The 27,875-nt window shown below is 48.8% G+C and overlaps 1 protein-coding gene across 1 annotated transcript; it reads left to right on the top strand.

The window, feature by feature from the left end:
• The first annotated feature begins 123 nt into the window (after positions 1–123).
• Positions 124–25,989, top strand: CASQ1 (calsequestrin 1). The gene is made up of 11 exons (XM_053278640.1): positions 124–784; positions 7,329–7,413; positions 9,143–9,243; positions 11,608–11,719; positions 12,365–12,438; positions 14,070–14,200; positions 19,935–19,980; positions 21,066–21,120; positions 22,784–22,884; positions 23,578–23,652; positions 24,335–25,989. Exons 1-11 carry the CDS (start codon positions 542–544, stop codon positions 24,488–24,490), a joined length of 1,179 nt encoding a protein of 392 aa, XP_053134615.1. The 5' UTR covers positions 124–541; the 3' UTR covers positions 24,491–25,989.
• Positions 25,990–27,875: the final 1,886 nt, after the last annotated feature.

The following is a 27,875-nucleotide window of genomic DNA, read 5'->3' as shown; positions in this document are numbered from 1 at the left end:
CCATAGACATATATAGGCAGGGTGGCCGAGGGGGGGGGGGGGGCTGGCGGCACTCCCAAATGCCGAGGGATAAGACGGCCCTCCGGCCTCGGCCACCTCCCCTTCGAGCTTCTTTTATGGGCTGCCTGTCACTTTCCTCCTTGGCTTTTGAAGCTTCACACCCCTCGGAGTGGTTGTCACCACCCTGAAGGCAGGGCCCCCCTCGGCCAACTCCCCCGGCCGCCTCCTGTGTCAGCAAAGAGCCAAGGCGTCCCACTTCTGGTCCCCCGGCCTGCCAGCCAGCACCTTAAAGGGAGGCAGGCAGCTGGCGAGGCAGGAGAAAGGGAGGGCAAGGAAGGAAGGGAGAAAGGACGGTGGCGAGGGTCAACTCTCTTTCCACTGCCGTCTTTCGGGGGCTTACATCTGTCTTGCCGTGCACCAAGGAGGGGGAACGGAAGGACTGCGGAATCATCTCCCACCAGTGGCCGGAGCCACTTCTTTCTCTCTCTCCCCCCCTTCAGCTCTGGGCATCCTCTCCTAAATCCCGACCCACCCGACCGAGATGAAGGGGCTCTGGCTGGCGTGGGCGGCACTGCTGCTGGCCGCGGTCGGACCCGTGGCACAAGGCGAGGAGGGGCTGGATTTCCCCGAGTACGACGGCGTCGACCGGGTCATTGACGTGAACGCCAAGAACTACAAGAACGTGCTGAAGAAGTTCGACGTGTTGGCGCTCCTCTACCACGAGCCGGTGGAGGACAACAAGGCGTCGCAGCGGCAGTTTGAGATGGAAGAGCTGATTCTGGAGGTAACGCTCCAGAAAGTTCTAGAAGGCGGCCTTCTGCCGGCATGCGTGTGCCGGGCTTCCGCTTCCGCCGTGCGGGAGGCCCTCCTCTGCCCAATGGCAACGCTTTGCAGCGCGGAATGCCACCGACCCGCCCGACGGAGCAGCCACTCAAGTGGAGGGACGAGGCGGCGGGATGCTTTCGACAGGCACCTGGGCACTAGGGCTGGGGGGATGCGTGCATGGCGTGTTGCGGAAGGACTGAGGCAGGCAGCAGAGGGGCAGGAGCTCCGCAGCTTGGGGGGGGGAGTTGTGGGTGGGACCGTGCTAGGCCAGGGGGGAGGGCAGACGTTATCCAAAAGGCACTTCTGCTCCTAAATCACTATAACGTGTCACTGGTTCACCCAGTTCCCAGATCGCTTGGCCAGGTCTTCTGGCCCATTCCGGCAGGAAAGTTGCACCATCGAGCAAGCACGTCCTGCTGGAATTCCTGCAGCTGCAGAACACGACGACGGTGCCTCCGCCCTCCCGTCCGCCTCCCTCTGGGCGCAGTGCAACAGCTCCTACTATCGCTGCAATGCAGCTGTCTCTGGGGAGGAGCGTGGGCGTGTGGAAAGGGATCCACAGCCGGGACGAGACTAGAGGCACCGAGGGAAGGCAACGCCTTCCGTTCCCCAGATCACTATGGGGATTCCGGCCAGCCTTTCGGCCAGCAATCCACCCGGAAGGCTTGTCTTTTGGTTTCTTGCACACGGAACAAGGGAATTCTAGGATGTGGAGGTGGAGACGGAGGTGGTGAAGGCCCTTTGGCAGCTGGGCATGCATTCCCATGCAGGGGCGACCCATCCATGGGGCGAGGTGAGCTGGTCACCTCAGGTGGCAGGTAGTTGGGGCGTCAGTGAGGCAGCACGATCCCCTCTGCCCCCTGCTTTAAAAAAAGAAAACAGAAGAGGAGGATGTGTGTAAGGCAGGACTACATTTGGTACCCAGCCTCAGGCACATGCACATTTTGAGCCTCCATTGCAGGTATGATCTGGCATGCTCCTCATATGTGCCCATAGACATTGGAGGGATGGCCTCTAGCCCCACAGCAAACTCCCAGACTGGGGTTGCCACAACTGCAGCTTTCCCACTGAAATCCCCCCCACACACAATCGGCTGTGGAGGGGGGAGGCGCAAAGTCTCTTCCTCAACTGGAAAAGAGAATCCTCTCCACAACCCGTATCTGGGGGCGCCTCTCTGCTATCCAGCCCCAAAGAGCTTCTCCTCCTTCCCAGAGAGCGGGTTCAAGACTGTTCCCAGGAGATCTGGGCAGCGGTAGGCAGGCTAAATCGGCAACTTCCATATTTGGAGCTCTGATGAGATACGAGAGCATCTCTTTCCCCTCCACCCATCCTATCCTGGAAGGCTTGGAATAGTTCCCTCCAAAATTCTGGATGGGGAGTTGTTGGCGGGGGGCGGGGGGGGCGTGAGGCGAGGGTGCTCTGGAAAGAGGCACGGGAGGCCCTGGGCGCGGGTCAGTGGACCGTTCTAAAAATTGACCGGGCCACGTATCAGAGGCCATCTCCATTAGGAAAGTGCTATTTCTGCATTCCTAAGACCTCCGCGTAAGGAGGGGGATTAAAAGGCTCAAGGAGAAGGAGGCTGGTGTGGGGGGGTCCAATATGGAGGTCAATGGGGAGCTGGGAACAGGAAATTGGAGGGACAGCCAGTCTTCCAGGGGGAGGGACTTATCCTGCCTGCCACATCCCTGAAAGGAACTCCAAGAGGGTCTGGTTTAGCTAAGCTCCATGCCTTTTGAGTGTTGTTTCCAGCCACTCCCGCCTTCATGGGCTGAAGATGGAGGGCAGTTTCTGACTTTCAGAGAGTCAGGAGGTGTATGATAGAGGCATCCTTTGCGGGGGGGTATCCACATTCCTTTCTACATAGGTGCATAGGATGCTGCCTTATACTGGCTTGGTTCACGCAATCATTCATACCCAAGTTTAATGTGGGTAGACGTGTGAAAGCATGGGGGAAACGGGGGGGACTCTGGGGGGCCCCCATTTTTTCCCCCAGAAAAAGAAAAGAAAAAAAGAATTTTTTCCCCCATTTCCCCCCCAGGCCCTCACTTCTCTAAAAGTGAGTTACTAACGTTGACAAGATTGGGTGAACCATGCCAAGGGGGCTTATATAGCCCAAGACAGAGCACAGATTTCCACCTTTGCATGTGCGAACCTGATCATGTGAATGACGGAAACCCACATTATAGCTAGATCTGAGTGATTGTGTGAGCCAGGCCACCGAGTCAGACCTTTGGTCCTTCTAGCTCAGGATTGTCTACACTGACTGGCAGTAGCTCTCCAAGGTTGCAGGCCGGAGTCTCTCCCAGCCCTACCTGGAGATGCTGCCAGGGATTGAACCGGGGACCTTCTGTGTGCAAATCAGACGAAGCTACAGCCTCATCCAGCCCCCGTCTTTTGTCTCACTGTCATCACTAATCAAATAAGGATCAGCAGGTTTTTAAAAAATTGAAACCTGCAGCACTTGCTTTGGCAGATGGCCGTGTTCGGAGAGTATTTTCCTAAACAGTTATTTCTCAGGCAGGCCAAGTGGAGGATTAGACTGTTGGTTGGAAGGATCTGTGGATAAGGAGGCAGCTTATCTTGAATGACACGAGGCAGGAACAGAGTGTGAACTATGGACGATGGAAAGTTTGGGGTGGTGAGGCCGGAATCACACAGAAGCCTCAAGGTTTTCACTGCCATCGCTTTGTTTGTTGTCTGGTGAGAATCCAGAGCTTTTGCAGATCAAGGCCAGCTAGGAAGCTACTCTGGGGCAAGTCCCATCGAAGTGCATGGGAGCTAGCTGTGGCCATGTGGCTCCATTCGAGCATTTCAATGGCTTTGGGCTTGTGCCATTTGCCGGAGCGTGCCCTTGAGAGCTGAGATTCACCAGGGAAGGCAGCCAGGAAGGGGCCCTGTTTCGTACGTAAAAGCTCGAGCACAAGCAAATTTTTTTTAAAAAACCACCACAAGTTTCTAGACCTCATGACTGCAACGGTGTGGGAACGTGAGCCTTCTCGTGAAGGCTTGGAAAACAGAGAGGCTGGTGTACTCCGCTAGTTAGCAGCCTCATCATCCCACCTCTCGTCCTCTTGCAGATCTTTGCCTGTAGTGCTGTCCTCCCCTGGATTAAACGCTGCATATCAGCCAAAGAAGGTGGCAAAATAAAGACCTAATTCCGGACACTGTTGCCACACTGTACCCAGCACTTAATCCAGTGGAGGATAATACTGCAGGAGTGTCCCTTTAATGAGGCGAGGTGACGTGGTGGCCTCAGGAGGCAGATTATTGAGGTGCCGGCAGCAGGGCGGCAAGATGCCCCTCACTGCTACCATTCTTCAGAATCCATCTGACCCTGGTGAGCTTTGCAAGGAGGAGTGGCCTCTCCTCATAGGAACATCGGAAGCTGCCATATACTGAGTCAGACCCTGGGTCCATCTAGCTCAGGATTGTCTACCCAGGCTGGCAGCGGCTTCTCCAAGGTTGCAGGCAGGAGAATCTCTCAGCCCTATCTTGGAGATGTTGCCAAGGAGGGAGCTTGAAACCTAGATGCTCTTCCCCGAGCAGCTCCTTCCCCTTAAAGGGAATCTCTTCCAGTGCTCACACTTCTAGTCTCCCATTCATAGGCAACCAGGGCGGACCCTGCTTAGCTAAGGGGACCAGTCATGCTTGCTACCCCAAGACCAGCTCTCCTCCCGTGAGGTGTACCCCAAACCACAACTCCCCCCCCCAGTCACCAGAACCTCACACCCCGCCCTTGCCATGCTTGCAAGAAGCAGCCGGCCAGAAAGAGGAGGCTGCCAGCAGTCGGCCCTCCTCCCTGCCCCTCCTCGACACTGTCAAACCCGCACGGGCCCATTTTGGCAGGGGGCTGGCCCCCACCCTGGGTGTGCCTTGCCCTTGCCTGAGCGACACCAAGGGGGCCATTCCTGAGTCCCATCAGACCGGGCGAAAAGCCTTTGGGCTGCCACACTTCCATTTGGACTCTCTTGGGTCGGTTTCCACGGCCCGCCTTCCATGCTGGAAGGGAAGTCACCTTCCGTCCTGAAATACCCTCGCCTCTCTCCGTCATTCCCACCGGGTTGGCACCCAGCAGCAGGATATTAATACACCAAGAACCCGGTTCTTCAAGTCACCTTTAAAACGCTGCAGCAGACGCAAAGACCCGCAGCAGACACAGCTTGTGCTGGCTTCAGGACAGCACAAGACTCGGGAGTTGGAAGCAGAAAGCGTCTGGAGGACTCCCCGTCATGCCCTGGGTCCCCTGCTTTAAAAATCCGATGCACTTCAGCAGGCTAAAGGGGCGCTGAGATTAATATTTGTGTCTCAGGCAGCCCTGGACGGATCTAATGGAGACAAAAACGCTCGGGGTTTTTTTGCCAGGAATAAATAAGTGCGTTTTCTCTCAAAAAAGCAAACGGCAGTGCCGCCTTAGGGGTGTTCCGTTTCCGTTAATGTTTCAGCCCTCTGCCATGTGACTCAAATGGGGGGCTGTGGGTGGACGTGTGGGTGTGGGTGGGTGTACGTGCACACACGCACAGAACATCGGTGCACCTCTGGTGCATGCCTAAATCCTCAGTCAATAAGAACCAAAGAACGGACCTGCTGGATCAGGCCCAAGAAGGCCCATCTAGTCCAGCATCCTGTTTCACACAGTGGCCCACCAGATGCCTCTGGGAGCCCACAGGCAAGAGGTGAAGGCAGGCCCTCTCTCCTGCTGTTACTCCCCTGCAATTGGCATTGAGAGGCATCATGCTATCAGGTGTGTAGGGCTTGATCCATATCTGCTGAATATTCAAGGGTCTGCAAACATCCTCTGCATTAGACTAGAGCATGTGAAGATAGTTGGAGTTTAAGATTTGTCAATATTTGGGAGTCAGTTTTCAGTTTTTTAAAAAATATCTGTGCTCTCTCTCTCTCCCTCACTCTTTCTCTCATACCACCTCATATATGTATCTCTAGGCGGTTTACAGCCATTTAAAAAGAACAAATATAAAGCAAAATAAAAACAATTAAAACAATTTCACCGAATCAAAGGTTAAAACAATGTCATAGGATAAAAACAATTCAATGGTTTAAAATTGATTTCTGTTAAAATTTCAGAAAAGAGGTGTGTCTTGAGAATCTTTCTAAAAGCAATCAGAAATGGGGATGCTTTTATTTTGACAGGAAGCATATTCCAAAGCCCTGGGGCCACCACAGAGAAGGCCCGGTCCCAAGTCACCAGCAAGCAAGCAGCTATAACTCGACCTCAATACACAGAGAAATACTATAGAATAGTATTTCATATTTGAGAGCTGATTTCTTACAGAATTGACAGTACAATCCCATGAACCTTTACTCTGAACAGAAGTCCCGTTGAACTCAGTGGGGCATGTTTTTTCCTAATACACATGATGAGGACTAGAACCTTAGTATTTCACAGCTGTTGAAACCCTGCAACAGTTGACCACTTGCGCTGTTTGAGATTTGACACCCGACATTACAGTAGATATCTTATGGCACCTGGAAGGACCTTTATACTCTTATATGGCGGACCAAACCAACAAAATTCTGAATTGAGGCCTTGAATTTTAAAGGTGTTCATACTTTAAAAGAAAAGTCTTCTTTCAGTTCTATTGAGTACCCACAACCAGTTTTCAGTGCTAGAGCCCAGCCCTGGAGCATGATGCTATCAAAGACCACAGTGCCTCTGACCACATGCAGAGTGCATACAGAGAAAAAGACTGTTCTTTTTTGCACTTGTGAAGCTGAAACAGGAGAAAACCAGATGACAGAAATAAAAATGGAGCAGGGAGAGTAATTGGATCATGTGATTAGAACTGGAAGGTCTGAGTTCAAATCCCTGTTCAGCCATGAAATTCCCTGGGGGACGCTGGGCCAGTCACTTATCTCTTAGCCTAACCTACCTCACAGGGTTGTCATGAGGATAGACATAGGTATGTGCTGTGGGCTCCTTGGAGGAAGAACAGGATATAAATGGGATGGGGGAGGATCACGAGTGGCCATGAAAAAGTGTCTAAAATCAGAAATGTGCAACATCTCATAAACATTTTTAATGCAGAGTTCTCGAGGTAGCGTGGCTGATAACTCGCCTGCCTTCCTGCTAAACTGCAAAGAGAACAAGAAGGCGCATTTTGTAGATCTCCTCCATCTGATTCTAGTCCTGGGTCAACATCACCTGGAATTAGAATTGCCAACTGACCAAGGCGGGTGGGAAACAACCTGGCCTGCTCCTGTGCCTTAAAAAGCCCTTTGATTCTTCAAGCATCAGCAAGTGAAGTTTGCTACTGTGATGGAAATAAGCATCATCTCCTGCTAATGCCTGCAGGTCAAGCCACTGTTAAGGGCACAGGAGCATGTCTGGTCAAAAAAAATGGCAACCTTCCTTACAACCCAGATAGAGATAACAGTTTAGAGCCCAGATTTCACCTTTCCCACAATACCTGCTATTTCCCTGCAACATTTTCACTCTCTTTTCCTTCTCTCTCTCTCTGTGTCCTCGTGTGGCCTCTTTTTCCTAGTTAGCAGCCCAAGTCCTGGAGGAGAAAGGAGTCGGATTTGGCCTTGTGGACTCAGAGAAGGATGCAGCAGTGGCCAAAAAGCTAGGTAAGGAGCCGGAAAGGCAAGCCTCTGGTGAACTTTCCAAAATAGCAAAGTGCTGAACAACCAAACCTTTCCACCCTGGAAGACAGACCCAAGTAGGGATGGCAGGGTCTCCCCGTCTCCCTTTATTTAGCAGAGACTAAATAGATTCATAATCCCCCTACATACACACACACACACAAAAGCAGAATTGAGGAGAGAAACACTGGGGAAAGGGAACTCAATTTTCAAGTATTGCCAGTGGCACCTGGCCACCAGAGGGCAGTGGAGACTCACAGATCTCTGCAGAGCAACCTGAAAGGCAAAATGATCCTTTCTGTAGCCCCCTCCAGGTACATGATGCTTGAGGGAGTTCCGGGATAGGTCCCTGCCCCAAGGAGCTTACAATCTAAAATATTGTAGTGGGAGGGGGGAATGAGGGTTACTGTTACACAAGAAAGGATTGCAGTGATTTCTATGCCCCTAAAGGGTTTGAGGACTTCCCTGTGGGTACATATCGATCAGGCCCTATTTGTCCCAGGCCCCCTCTTGGGTTTGCTGCTTCACGGTTGGTGGTGGGGACATCAGTTGCTTTTATGGCGACACCATAAAAATGGTACCACCCTTCCCACTAATTTTGGAGAGTCGATTTGCTTCGCTGTCCCTAATTATTTATTTATCATTATTTATTTAAAATATTGATGCCCCGCCCCTCCAGTGCACTACTGCTCGGGGCAGCTAACAACAATAAGATAGACACAGATACAATAAAAGTAATAAAATTAACTTTTTTTTAAAAAGGCATCTTTCCACCCTGCTGTGGAAGATTTCAGGCCCTGAGGGGTAGTCAAGACTTCTTCCTCCAAGGGTTCTCAGACATGAGGCCCCCCAGATGATTCTGGATTACAACTCCCATCATTCAAAGATTCTGGGACTACAACTCCCATCATTCTTCAGCCAGTTGTGAGTTGTGGTCCAGTAGCCTCTGAGGACCCCAGTTTGAGAGCTCCTGTCTTACTCAAAATAGAACAAAGGCAGCTGCCATATACCGAGTCAGACCCTTGGTCCCTCTAGCTCAGTATTGTCTACCCAGACTGGCAGCGGCTTCGCCAACATTACTGGCAAGAGTCTCTCTCAGCCCTATCTTGGAGATGCTGCCAGGGAGGGAACTTGGAGCCTAGATGCTCTTCCCAGAGCGGCTCCATCCCCTAAGGGGAAGATCTTACAGTGTTCACCTGTGGTCTCCCATTCAAATACAACCAGGGTGGACCCTGCTTAGCAAAGGGGACAATTCATGATTGCTACCACAAGACCGGCTCTATTATTATTATTATTATTATTATTATTATTATTATTATTTTACATTTTATATCCCGCTCTTCCTCCAAGGAGCCCAGAGCGGTGTACTACATACTTGAGTTTCTCTTTCACAACAACCCTGTGAGGTAGGCTAGGCTGAGAGAAAAGGGACTGGCCTAGCGTCACCCAGCTAGTATCATGGCTGAATGGGCATTTGAACTCGGGTCTCCACGGCCCTAGTCCAGCACTATTGCTTGGTCTGTCTATTTCTGTTTGGTTTTATTTTGTGAGCAGCTATGATCGTTTACAGATCGCGGCATAAACATTTTTTAAAAAAAAGATAAAAGATTAAATAAATAAATGACTGGCCTTGCTTCTGAGCCTTCAACAGCAGGCTGACAGGCAGAAATTCAGCAGGTGGAGCTTTTCACATTCTACTGTCTCCCAACCGCAGGGCTGACTGAGGAAGATAGTGTCTACGTCTTCAAGGACGATGAGATCATTGAATACGATGGAGAGTTTTCTGCTGACACGCTGGTGGAGTTTCTCCTAGACGTAAGTATTCCTTGTCCTGCGTTCACATTGCTGAAACTTCTCTCCTGTCTTCATTTCTCCCATCTCACCCCAACACAAAAAAATCCCCCAAGATCTCTCCTATAGGAGCTGCCGTTTGCCCATTGACTGCAGTAGTACCCCAAAAGAGAGCTGCTGCCAGTCAGTGTTGACAACTGAGCTAGATGGAACAAGGGTCGGATTCCTTTGTTCCTGTGCTCCTATGTGAACCACTCTTCCTCGGCCACTGAGAAATCATAGCCTTTCTTTGTCAGGTCCCAAATTCTGACCTAGCCCCCTGCTAACTGAGCAAAAGGGCACGTTTTAAAAGTGGTGGTTCTCTGCCACAAGATGTGGTGACAGCCAACAACCTGGATGGCTTGAAGAGGGGTTTGGATAACTTCATGGAGGAGAGGTCTGTCAGTGGCTACTAGTCGGAGGGCTATAGGCCACCTCCAGCCTCAGAGGCAGGATGCCTCTGAGTCCCAGTTGCAGGGGAGTAACAGCAGGAGAGAGGGCAAGTCATGCTTGCTACCACAAGGCCACTGACTGCTCATCTGTTTCCAGGCTCAATTCCAAGAATTGTAGCATTGATCACTGACCTGGGACTGGCCATACCAGCAGTGCCCAAAGAGCCGACATGGCATGGTGGTATGGAGTGTCTGGCAAAGACCAGGGAGACACGAGTTCAAGTCTTCTCTCTTTCTCTCTCTCTTTCTTTATTTCAGCTAAACAGACAACTATTCTGTTGTTTTATTATTATACAATAATAATAAAAACTTTTTATTGTTTTTAAGAAGCTGGTCTTGTGGTAGCAAGCAGGAATTGTCCCCTTAGCTAAGCAGGGTCCACCCTGGTTTGTATTTGGATGGGAGAGTAGAAGTGTGAGCACTGTAAAATATTCCCCTTAGGGGATGGAATCACTCTGGGGAGAGCAGAAGGTTCCAAGTTCCCTCCGTAGCAGCATCTCCAAGAGAGGGCTGAGAGAGACTCCTGCCTGCAACCTTGGAGAAGCCGCTGCCAGTTTGTGCAGACATACTGAGCTAGATGGACCAATGGTCTGACTCAGTCTATGGCAGCTTCCTAAGCCATACGATTTATTATATAGACTAATACAAAATAATACCAAAAAGCGAGGGACCTTTAATCATATAATCATATATAAATAGTGCTAATCTTTAGCTCCCCACCCCACCATGAAGCTCAGTGAGTTATCCTGGGCCTAACTATTTATCAGACTAACCCACCTCACCAGGTTGTTCTGAAGATAAAATGGGGAGGAGATGAAGTATGTACATCCCTTCAGCACCTTGGAGGAAGCGTATGATAGAAATGTACTAGATGAAATAAATAGCAAAGCAGTATAGAAAGCTCTATTCCTTTCCCCAACATTGTTGGAGGTGCAGTGGGCAGGCAGGCAGAGTCTTTTCTGCTGTAGCCCCAAAGCTGTAGAATGAGCCCCACTGAAGGAGATCTGCTTGGCTCTCCATCACTGAAACCAAATATACATTCTTGGCCGTACTGTCAGTAAAGAACTACCATTCACAGGACTTGCTCCAAAATCTTCCATCGACCAAAGTAACCTTCTGAGCCTCCAGCCAATCTCCCCTCCCCTCCTTCTCCGATTCTTCCGGCTGAACTCCACCAGCCTGTCTTTGCATAACATTTGATGAGGGTGAGAGAGGAGAACTCTCCAAAGAATTTAGCTGTTGTGAGTCACTGAGTATATATATTTTGTGTCAAGTTATGTCGTGTGATGTACCAAAGTTTTATTTCTGAAGTTAGCTTGCTTGACAAAAGAGGTCCTGTTTTGTTTCCAATAGTGGCGTTTGCTTTTTTCCAAAGAGCTTTAGGGTTACGTTTGGTTAATCTTGTTTTATTTTTAAATTGTCCTGTTTCAGAGGTTGTGTTTCAGTATTTGTAGTTCTCCCACATCCACGTTTTGAGATGCCCATTTTTGTCCTGTTTCATGATTGAACTAATGGCTTGTACATCACTCTTACTATTGATTGGCCCTCAAAAGAGTCGATAGAGAGGAAACATGTCGGCCAATAACCAAGATATTTCTAGTTTAATTCTTGCTTACAGCCAGACAGACACAGCTTCAGCAAGAGGAGATTTCTTAGGACCCCTCCCGACTCTACGATTGTTTGCTTGTATGATTCCCACTCCCAACTCTATGGTTCTATTATTCCCTTCCAACTCTATGAGTGTATGCTTCTAAGATTCCGACTCCCAATTCTGTGATTCCAGGCTTCCCTTCCAACTCTATGATTGTATGTTTCTAGAGGAGCAGCAGAACCTCAGCTGATATGGTGTTCTGATGCCAACAGTTGAGTCCGAAATTTTCGTGTCCTTCACTTGCAGGTACTGGAGGAGCCTATTGAGTTCATTGAAGGAGACCACGAGCTTCAAGCTTTTGAGAATATAGAGGATGAGCCCAAACTGATCGGATACTTCAAGAATGAAGACTCAGAACGTATGTGGGTTGTTGTGGGGGAGGTGTCAGGGGAACAGGTGCTTTGGGGCTTCATTGGAGGTGGCTCACAAAACCACCATTTCTGTCATATGTGTCACACACACACACACCACTTTCCAGGCAGTTTCCAGGCAGTTATGGCAAGTTGGGATTAAACACAGAGGAACAAGAAACACAGGAAGTTGCCTTATACTGAGTCAGACCACTGGTCCATCTAGCTCAGTATTGTCTACACTGACTGGCAGCAGCTTCCCCAGGGTTCCATGCAGAGTGTCTCTCCCAGCCCTACCTGAAGATGCTGCCAGGGACTGAACCTGGGACCTTCTGCGTGCAAAGGAGATGATCTGCCCATGAGCTGCAGCCCTAAGGGCAATATCTTATAGCAGACAACGGTCATGTATAGTCACCTATCCAAATGCAAACCATGGCAAACCCTGCTTAGTAAAAGGGAACAACTCATGATTGCTAGCAGAAGACTTAGCTCTCCACCCTAAACAGACACACAAATCTGGTGGAGATTTTACTATTTATTTATTTATTTTTAAGCAGAAAGTCATAAAGCTATATATAAAGATAGCACCGATGTTTATGGAACGTAACACACACACACACATATAATAATAATAATAATACAATCTCTTTCAGATTTCAAGGCCTACGAAGATGCAGCTGAGGAATTCCATCCCTACATCCCCTTCTTTGCAACCTTTGACAGCAAGGTACACATAAAGTCATATGTTGTACTATGTGTGGGCAGGGATGCTGTCACTGACAGCAAAAGAACTTATTAATGAAAGAAAACATGGGGAAAATCTGTTGGGGGGGCCACAAATGTTATGGTATGGAAAAGTAGCAAAAGGAGAGAGAAAAAGTGAGGGGTCACTGCAGAAGAGAAGCAAATGGAAATGTAAGTAAGCAGATCACTTTAAATCTGATTATTGTAATGCAATGCTTGGCATTTGTTATACAAGCCAGTCCCATTGGAAGAACCAGAACAGGTTACCAATTGAATACAGTGGTCCCTCGACTTACGAACTACTCGACATAAGTATTTTTCGAGTTACAAACGGCAGTTTTAGATCCGGTTTTAGATGCGGTTTTTTCGACTTACAAATTTTTAGATGGGGTTTCCTCGACTTCCGAATTTTACATGCGGTTTCCTTGACTTGCCTGCCTGTTTACTGCCTGTTTATTCTTAAAAAGAAATGTTCCTGTGCAGTTTGCAAGCCTTACTGGGGGTCTGGGTCTTTTTTCTAGGCTCCGAAACGCATTAATCTGTTCCCAATGCATTCCTATGGGAAACCGCTTTTCGACTTACGAACTTTTCGACTTACAAATGTGCATTCGGAACGGATTAATTTCGTAAGTAGAGGGACCACTGTATAATCGTGTCTGCGTGTGCTTCCTTATCTTTCTGAGAGAAAGAGGGTTGGGGATTTGTCTGCTGTTGTTTTTAAGGCAGGTAGAAAAAAAATCTAAAAGGCCAACATGGCTAAACAGTCAGATAATGCTTTTATTAGGACCAAATACAATGTTACAAAATAGTGAGTAAGCTGTGGGCTTCTCCAGAACTCTTCCTCAGGTGGAATTTTAAAGGGGAAAAACAAGGGGAAAGGGGAAAATAGATATCCCTAGACACGGTGGGAAAGCTCCCAAATGTTCTGCTGCTTGTAATGTGGAGGCCAGAGGCAGGTGCGTAGTGCAATGGCATGCAAGAGACCCAGAAGGAAGACCCACTCTGTTCAGTGGGACTTGTTCTCTAGGAGGTTTGCTTAGGATTGCAGCCTTAATGTGGTTAGGCTGTGCTAGGTTCAACAGCCAAAAAATCTCAAGTTGCAGCAAACTCCTGGCACTTTTGAAATGGACAGAAGCGGTTATTTCCCTCTCCTCCTTGGTGCAACCCGGGTTTGGTCTTAGCAACCCGAGACTGGTCTTACACCAGCCTGAAGAAGAATTCTGCAGAAGCCAAAAGCTTGTTTGCTGTTTTGAGATATGCCAATTGGTCCTAATAAAAACGTTCCCCACTGCCCGCCCCCCACTGCCCAGATATCCCGCTCTTCCTCCAAGGAGCCCAGAGCAGTATACATGGCTATGTTTATCCTCACAACAGCCCTGTGAGGTAGGTTAGTCCCAGAGATACATGACTGGCCCGAAATCCATTTCATTGCCGAACAAGGATTTGAACTTGAGCCCGAGTCCAATTTTTTTGTTATATGACAGTCAGAATCGGGTTTTTGGGCCTCCGAGATGGAGCAGGGGGAGATGCCACCTCTCCAAACACCCCCGTCCCACCCCCTCAGGAAGATCAGCCCTACTTAGCTTCCTCTCTGCCCCCCCCTCCCCACTGCAGGTGGCAAAGAAATTGTCTCTGAAGCTGAATGAGATCGACTACTACGAGCCGTTCATGGAGGAACCAGTGACCATCCCAGACAAACCCAACAGCGAGGACGAGATTGTGCAGTTCTTGGAGGAGCACAAGAGGTGAACAGACGGGGCCCGGCCGTTCTGAGCCACGGGCATCCGGGCCCGAGAGAGACCCTCTGTTTGCCGTTTGCTGTGCAACCAAGTTACTCCGCCTGGGGTGGGAATTAATCTGTTTCCATGGTGGCGGCGGCGGCGGCGGGAGCCAAAAGACCCCCCCCCTCCTGCCGCTGTCATAGAAACAGTGCATCCATTGGCCCGAATGCCTCACTCCACTCCTAACTCACGGGCGCCATCGAGAACGTGCGCCTTCTCGGCCCTCCGCCTTGCGGAAGCAACTTTGGGATTCAAGTCTTGCGTCTCCCCACAGCCAGGACCTGGGCCCGCCCTAGCGCACGCTGGTTTGACAGCGGGGGGGGGGGGGGCGCGCATCTTTGCCTCTTTTTTGGAGGGGGCAGAAGAACCCCCAGGAATCTGGGAAGCCAGAGCCTGCCTGGGTCCCTTGAGCCCAGGATGGCCTGCTCTGACTGGCAGCAGCGCTCCAAGGTTTCAGGCCGGAGTCTGTTCCATGCCTACTTGGAGATGCTGCCAGGGATTGAACCTGGAGAGGAGAGCTGGTCTTGGGGTAGCAAGCATGACTTGTCCCCATAGCTAAGCAGGGTCTGCCCTGGTTGCATCTGAATGGGAGACTTGATATGTGAGCACTGGAAGAGATTCCCCTCAGGGGATGGAGCCGCCCTGGGAAGAGCAGAAGGTTCCAAGTTCCCTCCCTGGCAGCATCTCCAAGAGAGGGCTGAGAGAGGGACTCCTGCCTGCAACCTTGGAGGAGCCGCTGCCAGTCTGTGAAGACAATACTGAGTTGGATGGACCAATAGTCTGACTCAGTATATGGCAGCTTCCTATGTTCCTAACCTGGGACCTTCTGCATGCCAAGCAGAAGCTCCACCCCTGAGCCCCGGGAGCTTCAGATGAACAGAGGAAGCTGAGTCAACCCATTGATCCATCCATTGATCCATTGATCCATCCAGCTGGATATATACAAATCAAGTCATGGCAGAGTTTCCCAGCTTCCAGGCTGTTAGTGCCTCCCTGCCGACCCAGGCCGTCCCCACACTCGGTGAGGCATGTCCAGTCTCTAGTACCCACCAGCCATCAGAGGCCATTAAATCCAAGGCTTCCCACTGCCTATTAAACAAACAAACAAACACAGAACCCTTCAACTTTCCACCCCGTGCCCCTTAAAACAATCCATCTTTTGCTGCTGCTGCTGCTGCTGCTGCAGCAACAGGTATGATCAATGGCTTCTCCCTCCGCTCTAGCAGATAAACCTATTTTGCAGGAACGGGCACAGATACCCAGAAGGACCAGAGACGGCTCCTTTTCTGTTCAACCTGATGTGGCTCATGGGGCCATATCTGGGACTGTCTCTCACTTTTGCAGGGTCCAGGGCGAACACCGCCCCGCCCCGCCACACTCACACACACACACACACACACACCAATGATGATATTGTCCTGATCCAGTGAGCACCAGAACAGTCTAGATTACTCTGCAGCAGGGGAAGGGGGTAAGCCCAAGGCCCCTGGGTGACCACCGACCAAGCCCAACATGTGGGGCCCTCCTATAATGAATCGGGCTTCTTCTGGCCTCTGTCAATGTGATGTGGGGCCCCCAGCATCTCCCCAGCCTCCTCTGCCTGCCCCGAAAGGACACTCCTTCAGGAACCCGAGGGTTAATCACCGCCCTAGACTAGCTGATAGAAGAGACCCCTTTGCCCCCGCCCCTCTGCTCTCCCGGGGATGCTGCAAGGATGCATTCACTTTGGTGCATCCCAGCGCTAATCCTTTGGGATTAAAAAAACCAGAAGGCTTCAGAAGGCCAATCCATCCCTCAGCTCTCCAGGGGGCACAAACACGGACCTCTGCAGAGAGGAACCAGATCAGAGAAGTTTGACCCTGCATTTGCTTCATCCATTACCGAGGGAGGGGGCTGTGCCTCATTTCCCCCCCCCCACCGCCCCACATACACACTTTCCCCCACAAGCACCCCCTCCGTCTCCTCCCTGTTGATATCTCATTTTAATTTATTAATGCCACTGTTTCTAAAGCCCTGGCATCTCCACCCAGCCTGCTTGGAACATTTGGCAGATCAGGGACTCTGGTTGCTATGGCAGCCACGCTTGATTCCATCATCTCGCCCTGCGATTTGCTTGCGGGACCGGCTTAGGATTTGTCTTGCACAAAATGATGTTTTCACTGTCTGTGCTGTTCTCCGCGCGCCTCGCCTTCACCCCAACTCTCTCTCTCTCTCTCTCTCTCTCGTCCTCCTCCTTGGCTACCTGCTTCAAAAGCTTCTGATTTCCAAGTCCGCCCAAGTCCAGCAACAGTTTGGGTGCTGGGATCTCTCTGGGTGGGACCTGGAAATTAGATATTGCAAAATAATCCCCATTTCTGGTTCCGAGTTTTGCCCGCTCCAGAGACTCCGTTTCACATTTTCAGGCTGGGAAGTCACAGCTCCTTCCCTAAGGTGTGCTGATTCTTGGAGCACATTCAAACTTAAATTCAACAGGAACGATGTACCAAACATAAGTTTGTATCTATTTCTGAAAGAGCGGGAAATGTTTGAATCCTTATGGATGCATAACTGGAGCACCTATGGGTTTGTGAGAGGTACTGGCCGACAGATATGTTGGTTTCATAAAAATCTGAAGAAAAATATTTAAAGAGGCCCCCACCCATCCCCAAACTGCCCCAATGCAACTCAATGGAGTAGAATGTTCGTGGACTCAGAGGACAGTTAACAGACAACCAGGAAGTTTTTCACACAGGGCTTTTAAAGCCCTTTCGCTCGCATCTCCTCCAGAATGGAGGCTGTGTGTTCACATATCGGGCAGATTTACCCCAAAGTCCCTGCGAGCTATTGGGAAGCACTTCATACACGATTCAGATTTTTCACTACCCCCGATTTATATCCGGGGTTTAAAAAATCAACTTTTTGTGTCGGGTTTTGGGGATAACTTTGAGTTCACAGTAAAACCTCGCAAAAAGCTCATGGTCAAGCTTGCTGTGGGGAGAACTCCCAGGTGGGTGGAGCAAGGAGGAGGAAAGGAGCGCCTGAATGAAAAAAGCAGAAATTTTCTCAGCTTGAAGAATACACTCTCAAGACAGTCACAACTCCTTCTGCTTCTGAAGGGGAAAGGTGCCTAAAACTTGCACCTTACTCAGATACAGATTCAGGTAATACATACACACCAGGGATATACTGCAATGTTTTGTTGAGCTGCTCTCAGGGAGGAGAGCTGGTCTTGTGGTAGCAAGCTTGAATTGTCCCCTTTGCTAAGCAGGATCTGCCCTGGTTGCATATGGATGGGAGACTAGAAGTGTGAGCACTGGAAGAGATTCCCCTCAGGGGATGGAGCCGCTCTGGGAAGAGCAGAAGGTTCCCAGTTCCCTCCCTGGCGGCATCTCCAAGATAGGGCTGAGATAGACTCCTGCCTGTAACCTTGGTGAAGCTGCTGCCAGTCTGGGTAGACAATACTGAGCTAGATGGACCAAGGGTCTGACTCGGTATATGGCAGCTTCCTATGTTCCTATGAATAATAACAGCAAATAAAATCAACAACGCAAGAAAATAACCCACACTTTAAAACTGTGATTAGACAGGAGCTCAACACTCAGCAATAACAGCAATTCTATTTCGGGAGTCTTCCCTCTAGCTAGATCCTTCTTCATCTCTCATTAAAAATAACAGTAGTCAGTAGTCATATTTCAGCATGGATCACACCATCCCTCTTTTTTATCCCCTGTTTGAAACAAAGGCGTTGACTTTAAACATGTCTAGCCTGCCTTTCGGTTTCTTGCACAACAGCCCAAGTGTTGACATGGATTCATAATTGTTTATAACAGCCACCAGTGGTGCGCTAAACCTACAAGCTAGCCATAGATATAAAGTTCCTCCTGAGCGGTATAAACTGGGGCTCTGAAACATATGGGATTATTGCTTCCCTCATTTTGAAGCCTCCATAATGTTTTGAACCAATGACGGCTCTCGGGTAAGCAGAGCTAAGGAGGATCTCTCACTGCCTGAGGCCTTGGAGAGCTGCTGCCAGTCAGAGCAGACAGTATTGTGTTCAGTGGACCAGTGGTCTGACTCGATGTGGCAGCTTCATCTGCTCCCTGAATGAGAAGTCCTCCCTTTCCTGTATACTTCCTGTAATCACTCAGCCCCTTAATCCCATTCCTTTGTCCACATGGACCACAACCGCTTTCAGGACACATCGCCTGAGATAAAAACATCCTGTCCCCACTTCGCTATCGGAGGAGAGCTGGTCTTGTGGTAGCAAGCATGCATCATCCCATTCACTAAGCAGGGTCCACCCTGGTTTGCAATTGAATGGGAGACTACAGGTAGGAGCACTGTAAGATCTTCCTCTTCAGGGATGGAGCCATTCTGGGAAGAGCAGAGGGTTCCCAGTTCCCTCCCTGGCAGCATCTCCAAGACAGGGCTGAGAGAGACTCCTGCCTGCAACCTTGGAGAAGCCACTGCCAGTCAGTGTAGACAATACGGAGCTAGATGGATCAAAGATCTGACTCAGTATGTGGCAGCTTCCTATGTTACTATGTTCATCCCACCCTACAGTAATCCCAGGCAGTGTTCCCTCTAACAGGGATTCCCAGATGTTGTTGACTGATCTATTGATTGATTGATTAAGTGCCGTCAAGTCAGTGTCGACTCTTAGCGACCACATAGATAGATTCTCTCCAGGATGATCTGTCTTCAACTTGGCCTTTAAAGGTCTCTCCGTGGTGCATTCATTGCTGTCATGATTGAGTCCATCCACCCTGCTGCTGGTCATCCTCTTCTTCTCTTTCCTCCAACTTTTCCCAGCATTATGGACTTCCCAAGGGAGCTGGGTCTTCACATAATGTGTCCGAAGTATGATAGTATGATAGTTTGAGCCTGGCCATTGCAGCTGGGGATGCTGGGAGTTGTAGTGAACAACATCTAGGAATCCCTGTTAGAGGGAACAGTGATCCCACATTCCTTCCAGTCCACCATGCTGTCAAAGAAAAGTAGCTAAGTAGCTAGACATAATGTCTAGGTATGTCACAGCTTCTTCTCTCTTTTCTGCAGTGGACAGCGGGTGGGGTGTGCTTTGTCCTGACTGGGGTCTTATTGAAACTTGCAAGCCCATCCTTACTATGAAAGGCATCAGGGGACCAACTGGCTTTGTGATGCAAAGGTTTTTTGCCATGTGCAAACGTGATTGACTGGAGGGTGGGAATTGCAGAATCCCTGGCAAGATTCGGCAATGACCGTATTTATGTGCTCAGAAAATCTGTAGAATATAAATAGGGGCTGATCTGTAGAAGAGAGCTGTAGAAGATCTGTAGAAGAGAGCTGGTCTTGTGGTAGCAAGCATGACTTGTCCCCTTGGCTAAGCAGGGTCCACCCTGGTTGCAAATGAATGGGAGACTAGAAGTGTGAGCACTGAAAGATATTCCCAACAGGGGATGGAGCTACTCTGGGAAGAGTAGAAGGTTCCAAGTCCCCTCCCTGGCAGCATCTCCAAGACAGGGCTGAGAGAGATTCCTGCCTGCAACCTTGGAGAAGCCGCTGCCAGTCTAGGTAGACAATACTGAGCTAGATAGACCAATGGTCTGACTCAGTATATGGCAGTTTCCTATGTTCCTATGCCTAAGTGGTACACGCTGTTTGTAAAAATAAATATAAAAATAAAAACTCTACCTATGTGCTGTCTTTCCTCAAACTCCCTCCTGTCTCTCTTTTGCAGGCCAACACTCAGGAAACTCCAGCCAGACAGCATGTATGAAACCTGGGTATGTCCAAAGGAAGTGTTGGGTGCAGGGCTGTGTATTCATAGTAATACTCCCAAAATGCATTTCTCCCTCGATGTCGGGATTCTGGATTTCTGGTCTTGTTTCCAAAGTGGGATCCATGCACTAGGAATGTGGTTCACTTTTTGAAATCTCTGCCTTTTGTACAGCGTGCGGTGCATGCATGCTTTGTGAAGGCTTAAGTGCCTTCCGCCCCATTGTGTCGGTTTTCTCTTCCTCGTGACCAATGCGAACGGGTGTGTGGATAAGACCTTGATGAAATGGATAGAAAAGGATCGGAAGGCAAGGTGAACTTTCCGAACAGAGACGGAACAGAACGGGGTGGGTGACTTGTGTTCATTCCTACGTGAAGCAGTCACTGCCGAGACAAAGGCGGTGCGTGGGTCTCTCTGTGGCTTTGCTCAAGGCTGCCCAGGAAGCATCCGAGCAAAGCAGGAATTTGAACCTGAGGTCCAAGGGTCCTCTCTCTCCCATCCACTCAGAAAACGTTTCCCCTTGCTTTTCTCACAGCTCAGCCATCAATAATGCAGCACTGTGCAAACGACACAAAGGAAGCATTTCTGGTGCAAACGGATACTTTGCATTGGCCAGCAGAATAAATTATAGATATACCTGGGCCTTGGTCTCGCGGACCGCAGAGCTGGCTTCCCTTTCAGTCTCTCCCCTTGGCCTTACAGAGGTAGATTAGAAGCCCTCTGAGGAGTGGAGAAACTGAGGCTGGGGGGCTCAGCAGCTTCCAAAAGGTCATTGGCAAAATGTCGACGTGTCCTCTAAGTACTTCCTTCCCTGCTCCAGTTGCATGTTGGTATGGGAAGGCATGATCCACCACAAGGTTATCCTGTAAAAGCCCCGTTGAAGTTAATGGGAGCTGCACAAGAGCACTGCCATGGAGGGCACCAATTGATTAGTGCCCGTGACGTCATCAACTGCTATGGTCTTGTACAGTGCCCACTCGTTGCGATGGGGCTTCTGTAGGAGAGCTGCCTGGAGGGTTCTGACCAGTGTCTGTATCCCCAACAAGACAAAGGCCGTTTGTGAGCTCTGTCTTCTTTTCCTTCTCCCTCCAGGAAGATGACATAGATGGCATCCACATTGTTGCATTCGCAGAAGAGGATGACCCAGGTAAGTCACCTCAGCAGAGAGCCCTGGAGAGAGTTTTATGACCTAGGCTGGCAATGTGCATCCATTTGGGCGTGGCACCGGATCTGCTTTCACCTTCAACTTGTTGTTTTTCACATTTTCTGTCAATGACGACAAAAACAGAGTCAAAACCAGATCAATGTGGTGGATATTACATCACATGAGTGCATTCAAAAAATTATTAGAATGTGTTTAGCCATTGGCAAATTCCAGATAAAGTAAATGAAGGTAAAACTGATAAAAAGAGCATAGGAATCACTTGCCCAACATAGTAGCTGGAGCAGAATAAAGATGACATCGAAGTTCATTGCCCATCCTGCAAAATCAACAAATGTTCTCATCAGTGAATGTTTGTTGGCATTCCATAGCTACCAGAGCATACATAGCCATCACATCGAGCCATACCTTCACTAATATTTGTCAACAGTCATTCTGGTTTTCTGCTGGTGGGACCAGTTTGTGCAATCCCTCAGAACAGGATAAAGAAACATTAAGCCTAACTTTTTCATTGATGACACACTCAAAAAAGTATGGGATCATGGCTTTCTGCAGTCGTATTTGCACAAACTCAGAACTTTAGATTGTACTCGACATGAAGTGTAACTCCCCTCCTAGACTGCAAAAGGACATTGCTGCAGTCTTAATAAAAATAAATGCTCTTCTTACCAAGGAGTTTGGAAAGGTCTAGCATAGACCTACAATTCCCATCATCTCTCACTGTGGCCACTGTGGTTAGAACATAAGAACAGCCCTGTTGGATCAGGCCCAAGAAGGCCCATCTAGTCCAGCATCCTGTTTCACACAGTGGCCCACCAGATGCCCCTGAGAAGCCTACAGGCAGGAATTGAGGCCATGCCCCCTCTCCTGCTGTTACTCCCCTGCAACTGGTACTCAGAGGCATCCTGAGGTGGCCTATAGCCACCGGCTGGAGGTGGCCCACAGCCCTCCGACTAGTAGCCATTAATAGACCTCTCCTCCATGAAGTTATCCAAACCCCTCTTCAAGCCATCCAGGTTGCTGGCTGTCACCACATCTTGTGTCAGAGAATTCCACAATTTTATGATGCGTTGTGTGAAAAAGTACTTCCGTTTGCTGGTCCTAGATTTCCTGGCAACCAATTTCATGGGATGACCCCTGGTTCTAGAGTTATGTGAAAGGGAGAAGAATTTCTCTCTATCCACTTCCTCCATACCATGCATGATTTTATAGACCTCTATCATGTCTCCCCTCAGTCGCCTTTTTTCTAAAATAAATAGCCCCAGGGTGGGGCTGATGGGGGTTGTAGTTCACCAACAGATGGATGACCACATTGGTCCATCCCTGGTCTAGCAAGTAATTCTCCCACCGACATTTGAACTGAAACAATCTGGACTGCAGCGATGTTTCTTATATCAATAACTGTGTGCGATCAACATTGAAGAACCACAAAAATGGTGAAAGGTGGGAGGATGCCATTCCAGAGATCACAAACTGGGAGGGAATGTGGATCTATTTGGCAGGCCAGGAGGCTGAAGAGATGTGCTTGGGTTCAGGGTCCCGTGACCAAGAGAAGAGGCAGGGAATTTGCGGGGAGGAACAGAGGACATGTTGAAGGGAATGCTGGCTTGAAAGGACTCTTCTCTCTCATTTCTCCCTTCGGTCACAGATGGTTTTGAGTTCCTGGAGATCCTGAAGGATGTTGCTCAAGATAACACGGACAACCCAGATCTCAGCATCATCTGGATCGACCCCGAGGACTTCCCACTGGTGAACAGGCAATTGTGCTCTTTAGACGTGGGGGTCCTCGTCAGGGCAGGGAATAACAGCACCCACTTCTCCCTTTTTCCACCCCTGAAGTTTATCCTGTCCTCCCCTGGGGCGGGAACATTTCACTTAGCCCCACAGATGCCATCCAAACCTCCCGAAGCCACTTGGCTGAGTTCCAAAGTGCTTCAGGCTGAGTTCCAAAGTGCTTCAGGCAGAGGGTATAGACCAGCCCTGCTCAACTTAGCCACTCACCCATATGGCAGCTTCCTATGTTCCTATCTGCAGGAGGGCCGAAGATGAGCAGCCCTAGACCCAGACTAGGGAAGCACCACCCCAGCCCCCTTATATGCTAAGGGTTCACCAGCCCTAGAGATGGTGTAGGCCTTTTTCATGACCTTGTCAATACTGGGCCATATATTCATACGTCGGGTGTGCCAATTTTAAAACATCCTTTTCTCCTGTAGGGGAGGCCTCAACAGCAGAATTAAGCCGCTGCCAGTCTGGGTAGACAGTACTGAGCTAGATGGACCTATGGTCTGACTCAGTATATGGCAGCTTCCTATGTTCCTATGTAACCACCCCACAGCCTGGCTCCACTGCCCACCCCCTCCACAATCCATTCCCAGGCAAGACTAGGGTGTGTGGTGTGAGTGAAAGCTTCACTCCTCTTTCTCCTCTTCCTATCTCTCTCAGCTGATCCCATACTGGGAGAAGACTTTTGACATTGACCTGTCCCGGCCTCAGATTGGCGTTGTCAATGTGACAGATGTAAGTACTCCCAAGCATATTGGAGCCGTATGTACAACTGTAAAGCTAAACCTTTTGCATGCATTTAGGACCCTTTAGACACAAGCTTTTCCAAACCTCAGGATGGCAGACAAGGGTAGTTTGCAGACTAATTCATAACGGGCACCTGTTTTAATCACCCCATCAAAAGATTGCATCCAAAGAGGCAGTCCTAAGAAGTCACAATTCTCGCCTTGAAGGCCGTGACCTTCTGGGTGTCCTTTTTTAGACAACAACAGGTGATAAAAGATACCTCGAAAACGTTACCTGCAGAAAAGCTCTTAATTTGCTTTTCGCCTGCCATTCTTCAATCACAGTCTTGATGAGGAGGTTAGCAGCACAAAATACAAATAGGAACTTGTTCAAGGAGATGGGCACAATGAAATGTTAGGAACTGCACAAATAATCTGGAGATGGGGGCAAATCATAAACCGTATTTACTCTTCATAATTGGTGGTGTGTCTTTCCTACGCAAGCCTACATTTCCCTATATAGATTCAGAGCAGAAGTAAGTCCTTCTGTGTGCCACGCACGATTAATGCATAGAATCCGGAGCCACAGAATGTGGCGATGGCCAACAGGCCCCTGAAATCTCAAAAATCTCTGGCATTGTCAGGCTAGACTTTCCCCCACCTCCTGACGCCCTTGACATTTCTGCCCGCAGGCCGACAGCATCTGGTTGGAGATGGATGATGAGGACGACCTCCCGTCCCCAGACGAGTTGGAAGACTGGATTGAGGATGTGCTGGAAGGAGAGATCAACACAGAGGATGATGATGATGACGACGACGACGACGACGATGATGACGACGACGACTAGAGGTTGGCACCTCCATTCTTCGTAAAAGGCAGACCCTGCCTGGGGGGCCCACCTGTGTCATACCTTTCCCCACACAGCGACATGTGCCAACAGACCCTACACAAGAACGTATTTTTATATTGATCCTATTTAAGTCAAAGGCCCCCACCTTGTCCTGAAAGGCCCCTCCCACCTCTGGGGACCCCATTCTGCCTTCTTCCCCCATGGAGGGAGAATCGGGTTCTGCCAAGGGTGCTCTCCCACCCACCACCCACCCCATCCTTTCCTCGTCCTCAGTTAGACTTGCCAGATGTTATTTGGACTCCGGTCCTGAGTACTGGACTGCAGGTGTTCAAGACGGGCAAAACAAAACAAAACTTTCCAGGCAGAAGCCAAGATCTGGCCAGTTTCTTCTGGGATGCTGGAGTCTCTTTGCCCCATCCCAAGGCTCCATCTACCAGGAAGCTGGGCGGGGGGGGGGGGAGAGAGAGATTTCTAATCCAGCACAACCAAAGTTAAGCCTCCCCCTTCCCCCATGACATTAGCGATGTGAATTTCCCATCATGTCTCTCTACCCTGAGACTGTAGACATGCCAGCCATATGTGAGACATTTGCCTGGAGATCAGATATCCGCTTTTGACATTCTGGGACTCTTAACCACAAACGCTGCTGCTAATGGAGACCCAGTTTCATACTAGGTAATGTGGTGGCAGTCCTTCTTGGAGAAGGGGGCCGCCCAATCTCGATGCCTTAGAGGGAGTGAAGACTGTTCCCTGCTAATTAGCCACTGGCAATTTAGAACAGTTAGAAGTTAGACCCTGTCATCTTTTAAACCCCCTGGAATAATAGAATTTGAATGCTGGGAGGGACTTTGGAGGCTTGCCCTTTGCCCTTGCAATCCACTCATGGCTTGCAATAGTTATGACCAGTGTAGACCAGCTCTGTTACTTGGGATTCTTATTAATGGGAGATATCCGAGATTTAAACTGGGATTTTTCTGCAGGCAAAACCATTAGTTCTGAGCTATGCCCACCTCCTAGATCTAAAGCAGCTGTATAATCTAGCTGTTCAACAGTGTGAAAACTACAAAGTTTTTTTTAAAAAAATCTGATCAAAACTAGCCCAAGTGGCTTCCTCTTTCTCTCTCTCTCTCTCTCTCTCTGCGCAATATCTTGAGTTTCCCCCCACTAATATTCCCCACGGGCCTCTTCAAATTTCCACACATGCAACTCATCAGTGTCTCGTAGAGAACAGCTCCCTGAATCCTTTCATCCATTTGCCTAAAGGGGGAAGGACTGTACCAACAATTAAAATTATACCCAAATTTAAATTTCTGGACTTTGGGGTAAAGAGATTCTGGCTTAAATTATCTGAATTTCCATTTGCATTTCAGTGGGAAAAGGGGGAAGTAGAACCAGTTCAGGACCTGGTGGGTAGACAATGTACAATTTGTATATTTTTCAACAACTTTGTACAGATCAACCAAAGTGATTAAAAAATAATAATACAACAAGACAAAGGCTGGTGAATTCCTTCTTGCTCCCTCACTCCATCCCACCCCGCCAAAAAAAAGAAAGAAAAAAAAGTAGTTTGGTCATAATTCAGGATTTCATGGCCACTTGTTATATTGCGACGTGGAGACGTAGAAAGAAATGGAAAAGGAATTAGCTCTGCTTTGGATCTAAACAAAACATACAGTTTCGTTGCTATGAATATTTCACCACAGAACAAAAACCTGGAGGCTGGAATTCAACAATCCTGCATTGTCCCATTAGACCAGAGGCTGGACAGGTGGCTGCTGGGAAGTGGCCGGGTGGGGGGGAGAAGCGTGTTCAGGTTGGAGGGAATTTGAGCCAGATCAAAACTCCTTTTTCTCGCTCCTTTGTGACTCGGGTTGCCAAGGTTACGGCTACTCTTACCATAGAAACGGCACGCCTGGAGTGTCTGCTAGGCTAGACGTGCCCAGATGCAAGTCAAGAGGGGCTGATGGGGCAAGAGGGCCCATGGGAAGAAATCTCAGTGTGTGGCCTGCAGTTGGGTAAGCAGGGAGACTGCCACAAGCGCTCATGCTCTATGCACGTTTGAACTTTTGAAGCTGCCTTATTCTAGGTGCCTGGCATCCGATGATATCTACTCCGTTTGGGAGAAGCGCTGTTTCACGCAAGGGACTTGAGCAGCACAGATAACCAAGTTCTGTGTCACTGGGAAGAAGAGCTGCGTCCACATCCAAAAATTTATCATGATGTTCACATATAGCAATGCCTGCCAGCAACAGCTGACGATCTCTGTGCGCTTGAGGCAGGGGCCTAATGATGATGATGATGATGGTTTGTTTTATCCAGACACCGAGTCCTTCCCAAGGACCTGGGATGCCACCCCAGGTCCTTGGGAAGGACTCGGTGTCAGGATAAAACAAACCAGTCAATAACACCTGTCTGACTGTGTAAGAAAATAAATAAATAAATAAATAAATAAATAATGATGGGCCACAGCAATCAGCACCAGCCAATTACAAAAAGCAACATTACTGGGAACAGCCTATATTCTGCAACGATATCTATAATAACAACAAGAACAATATTGATAACAAAATTCTGACATCCCAGGTCCTTGGGAAGGACTCGATTTCTGGATAAAACAAACCAGTCAATAACACCTGCCTGACTGTGTAATAATAATAATAATAATAATAATAATATCACACAGACTGACTACAAACAAAGGCATGAGCCAAAAATTGGTGGGACCACAAAATTGAAAAAGTGGTAGAAAATGAAGATGCAAAAATATTATGGGACTTCCGACTACAAACAGACAAACATCTGCCACTCAATACACCAGATATAACTGTAGTCGAGAAGAAAGAAAAACAAGTCAAAATAATCGACATAGCAATACCAGGTGACAGCAGAAGAAAAAGAAACAGAAAAAAATAACAAAATACATAGATCTACAAATCAAAATTGAAAGGCTGTGGCAGGAGAAGACCAAAATAATTCCAGTAGTAATTGGCGCCCTAGATGCAATTCCAAAAGACCTTGAAGAGCACCTCAACACCAGAGGGGCCACAGAAATCACCATCAGACAACTACAAAGAACAACTTTACTGGGAACAGCCTACATTTTGCAGCGATACCTATAACAACAACAATATTGATAACAAAATTCTGGCATCCCAGGTCCTTGGGAAGGACTCGGTGTTTGCATAAAACAAACTAGTCAATAACACCTCTTTGACTATGCAAACAAGAAATAATACTAATAATAACCTTTATTTTGTTAGCTGACCCATAACAAATTGTTCTCTGGGCAGCTCACAAAGATGTCACCCTTATTGTACACATGTGCCTCCTGTCCCTTTTTTTTTTTAAAGTGGGGGCAGAGCAAAATTTGCTGCCTCGCTGG

The sequence above is a fragment of the Hemicordylus capensis genome, chromosome 14, assembly GCF_027244095.1.
Source record: "Hemicordylus capensis ecotype Gifberg chromosome 14, rHemCap1.1.pri, whole genome shotgun sequence".
Lineage (NCBI taxonomy): Eukaryota > Metazoa > Chordata > Lepidosauria > Squamata > Cordylidae > Hemicordylus > Hemicordylus capensis.
This window is presented reverse-complemented; position numbering and strand designations above follow the sequence as displayed.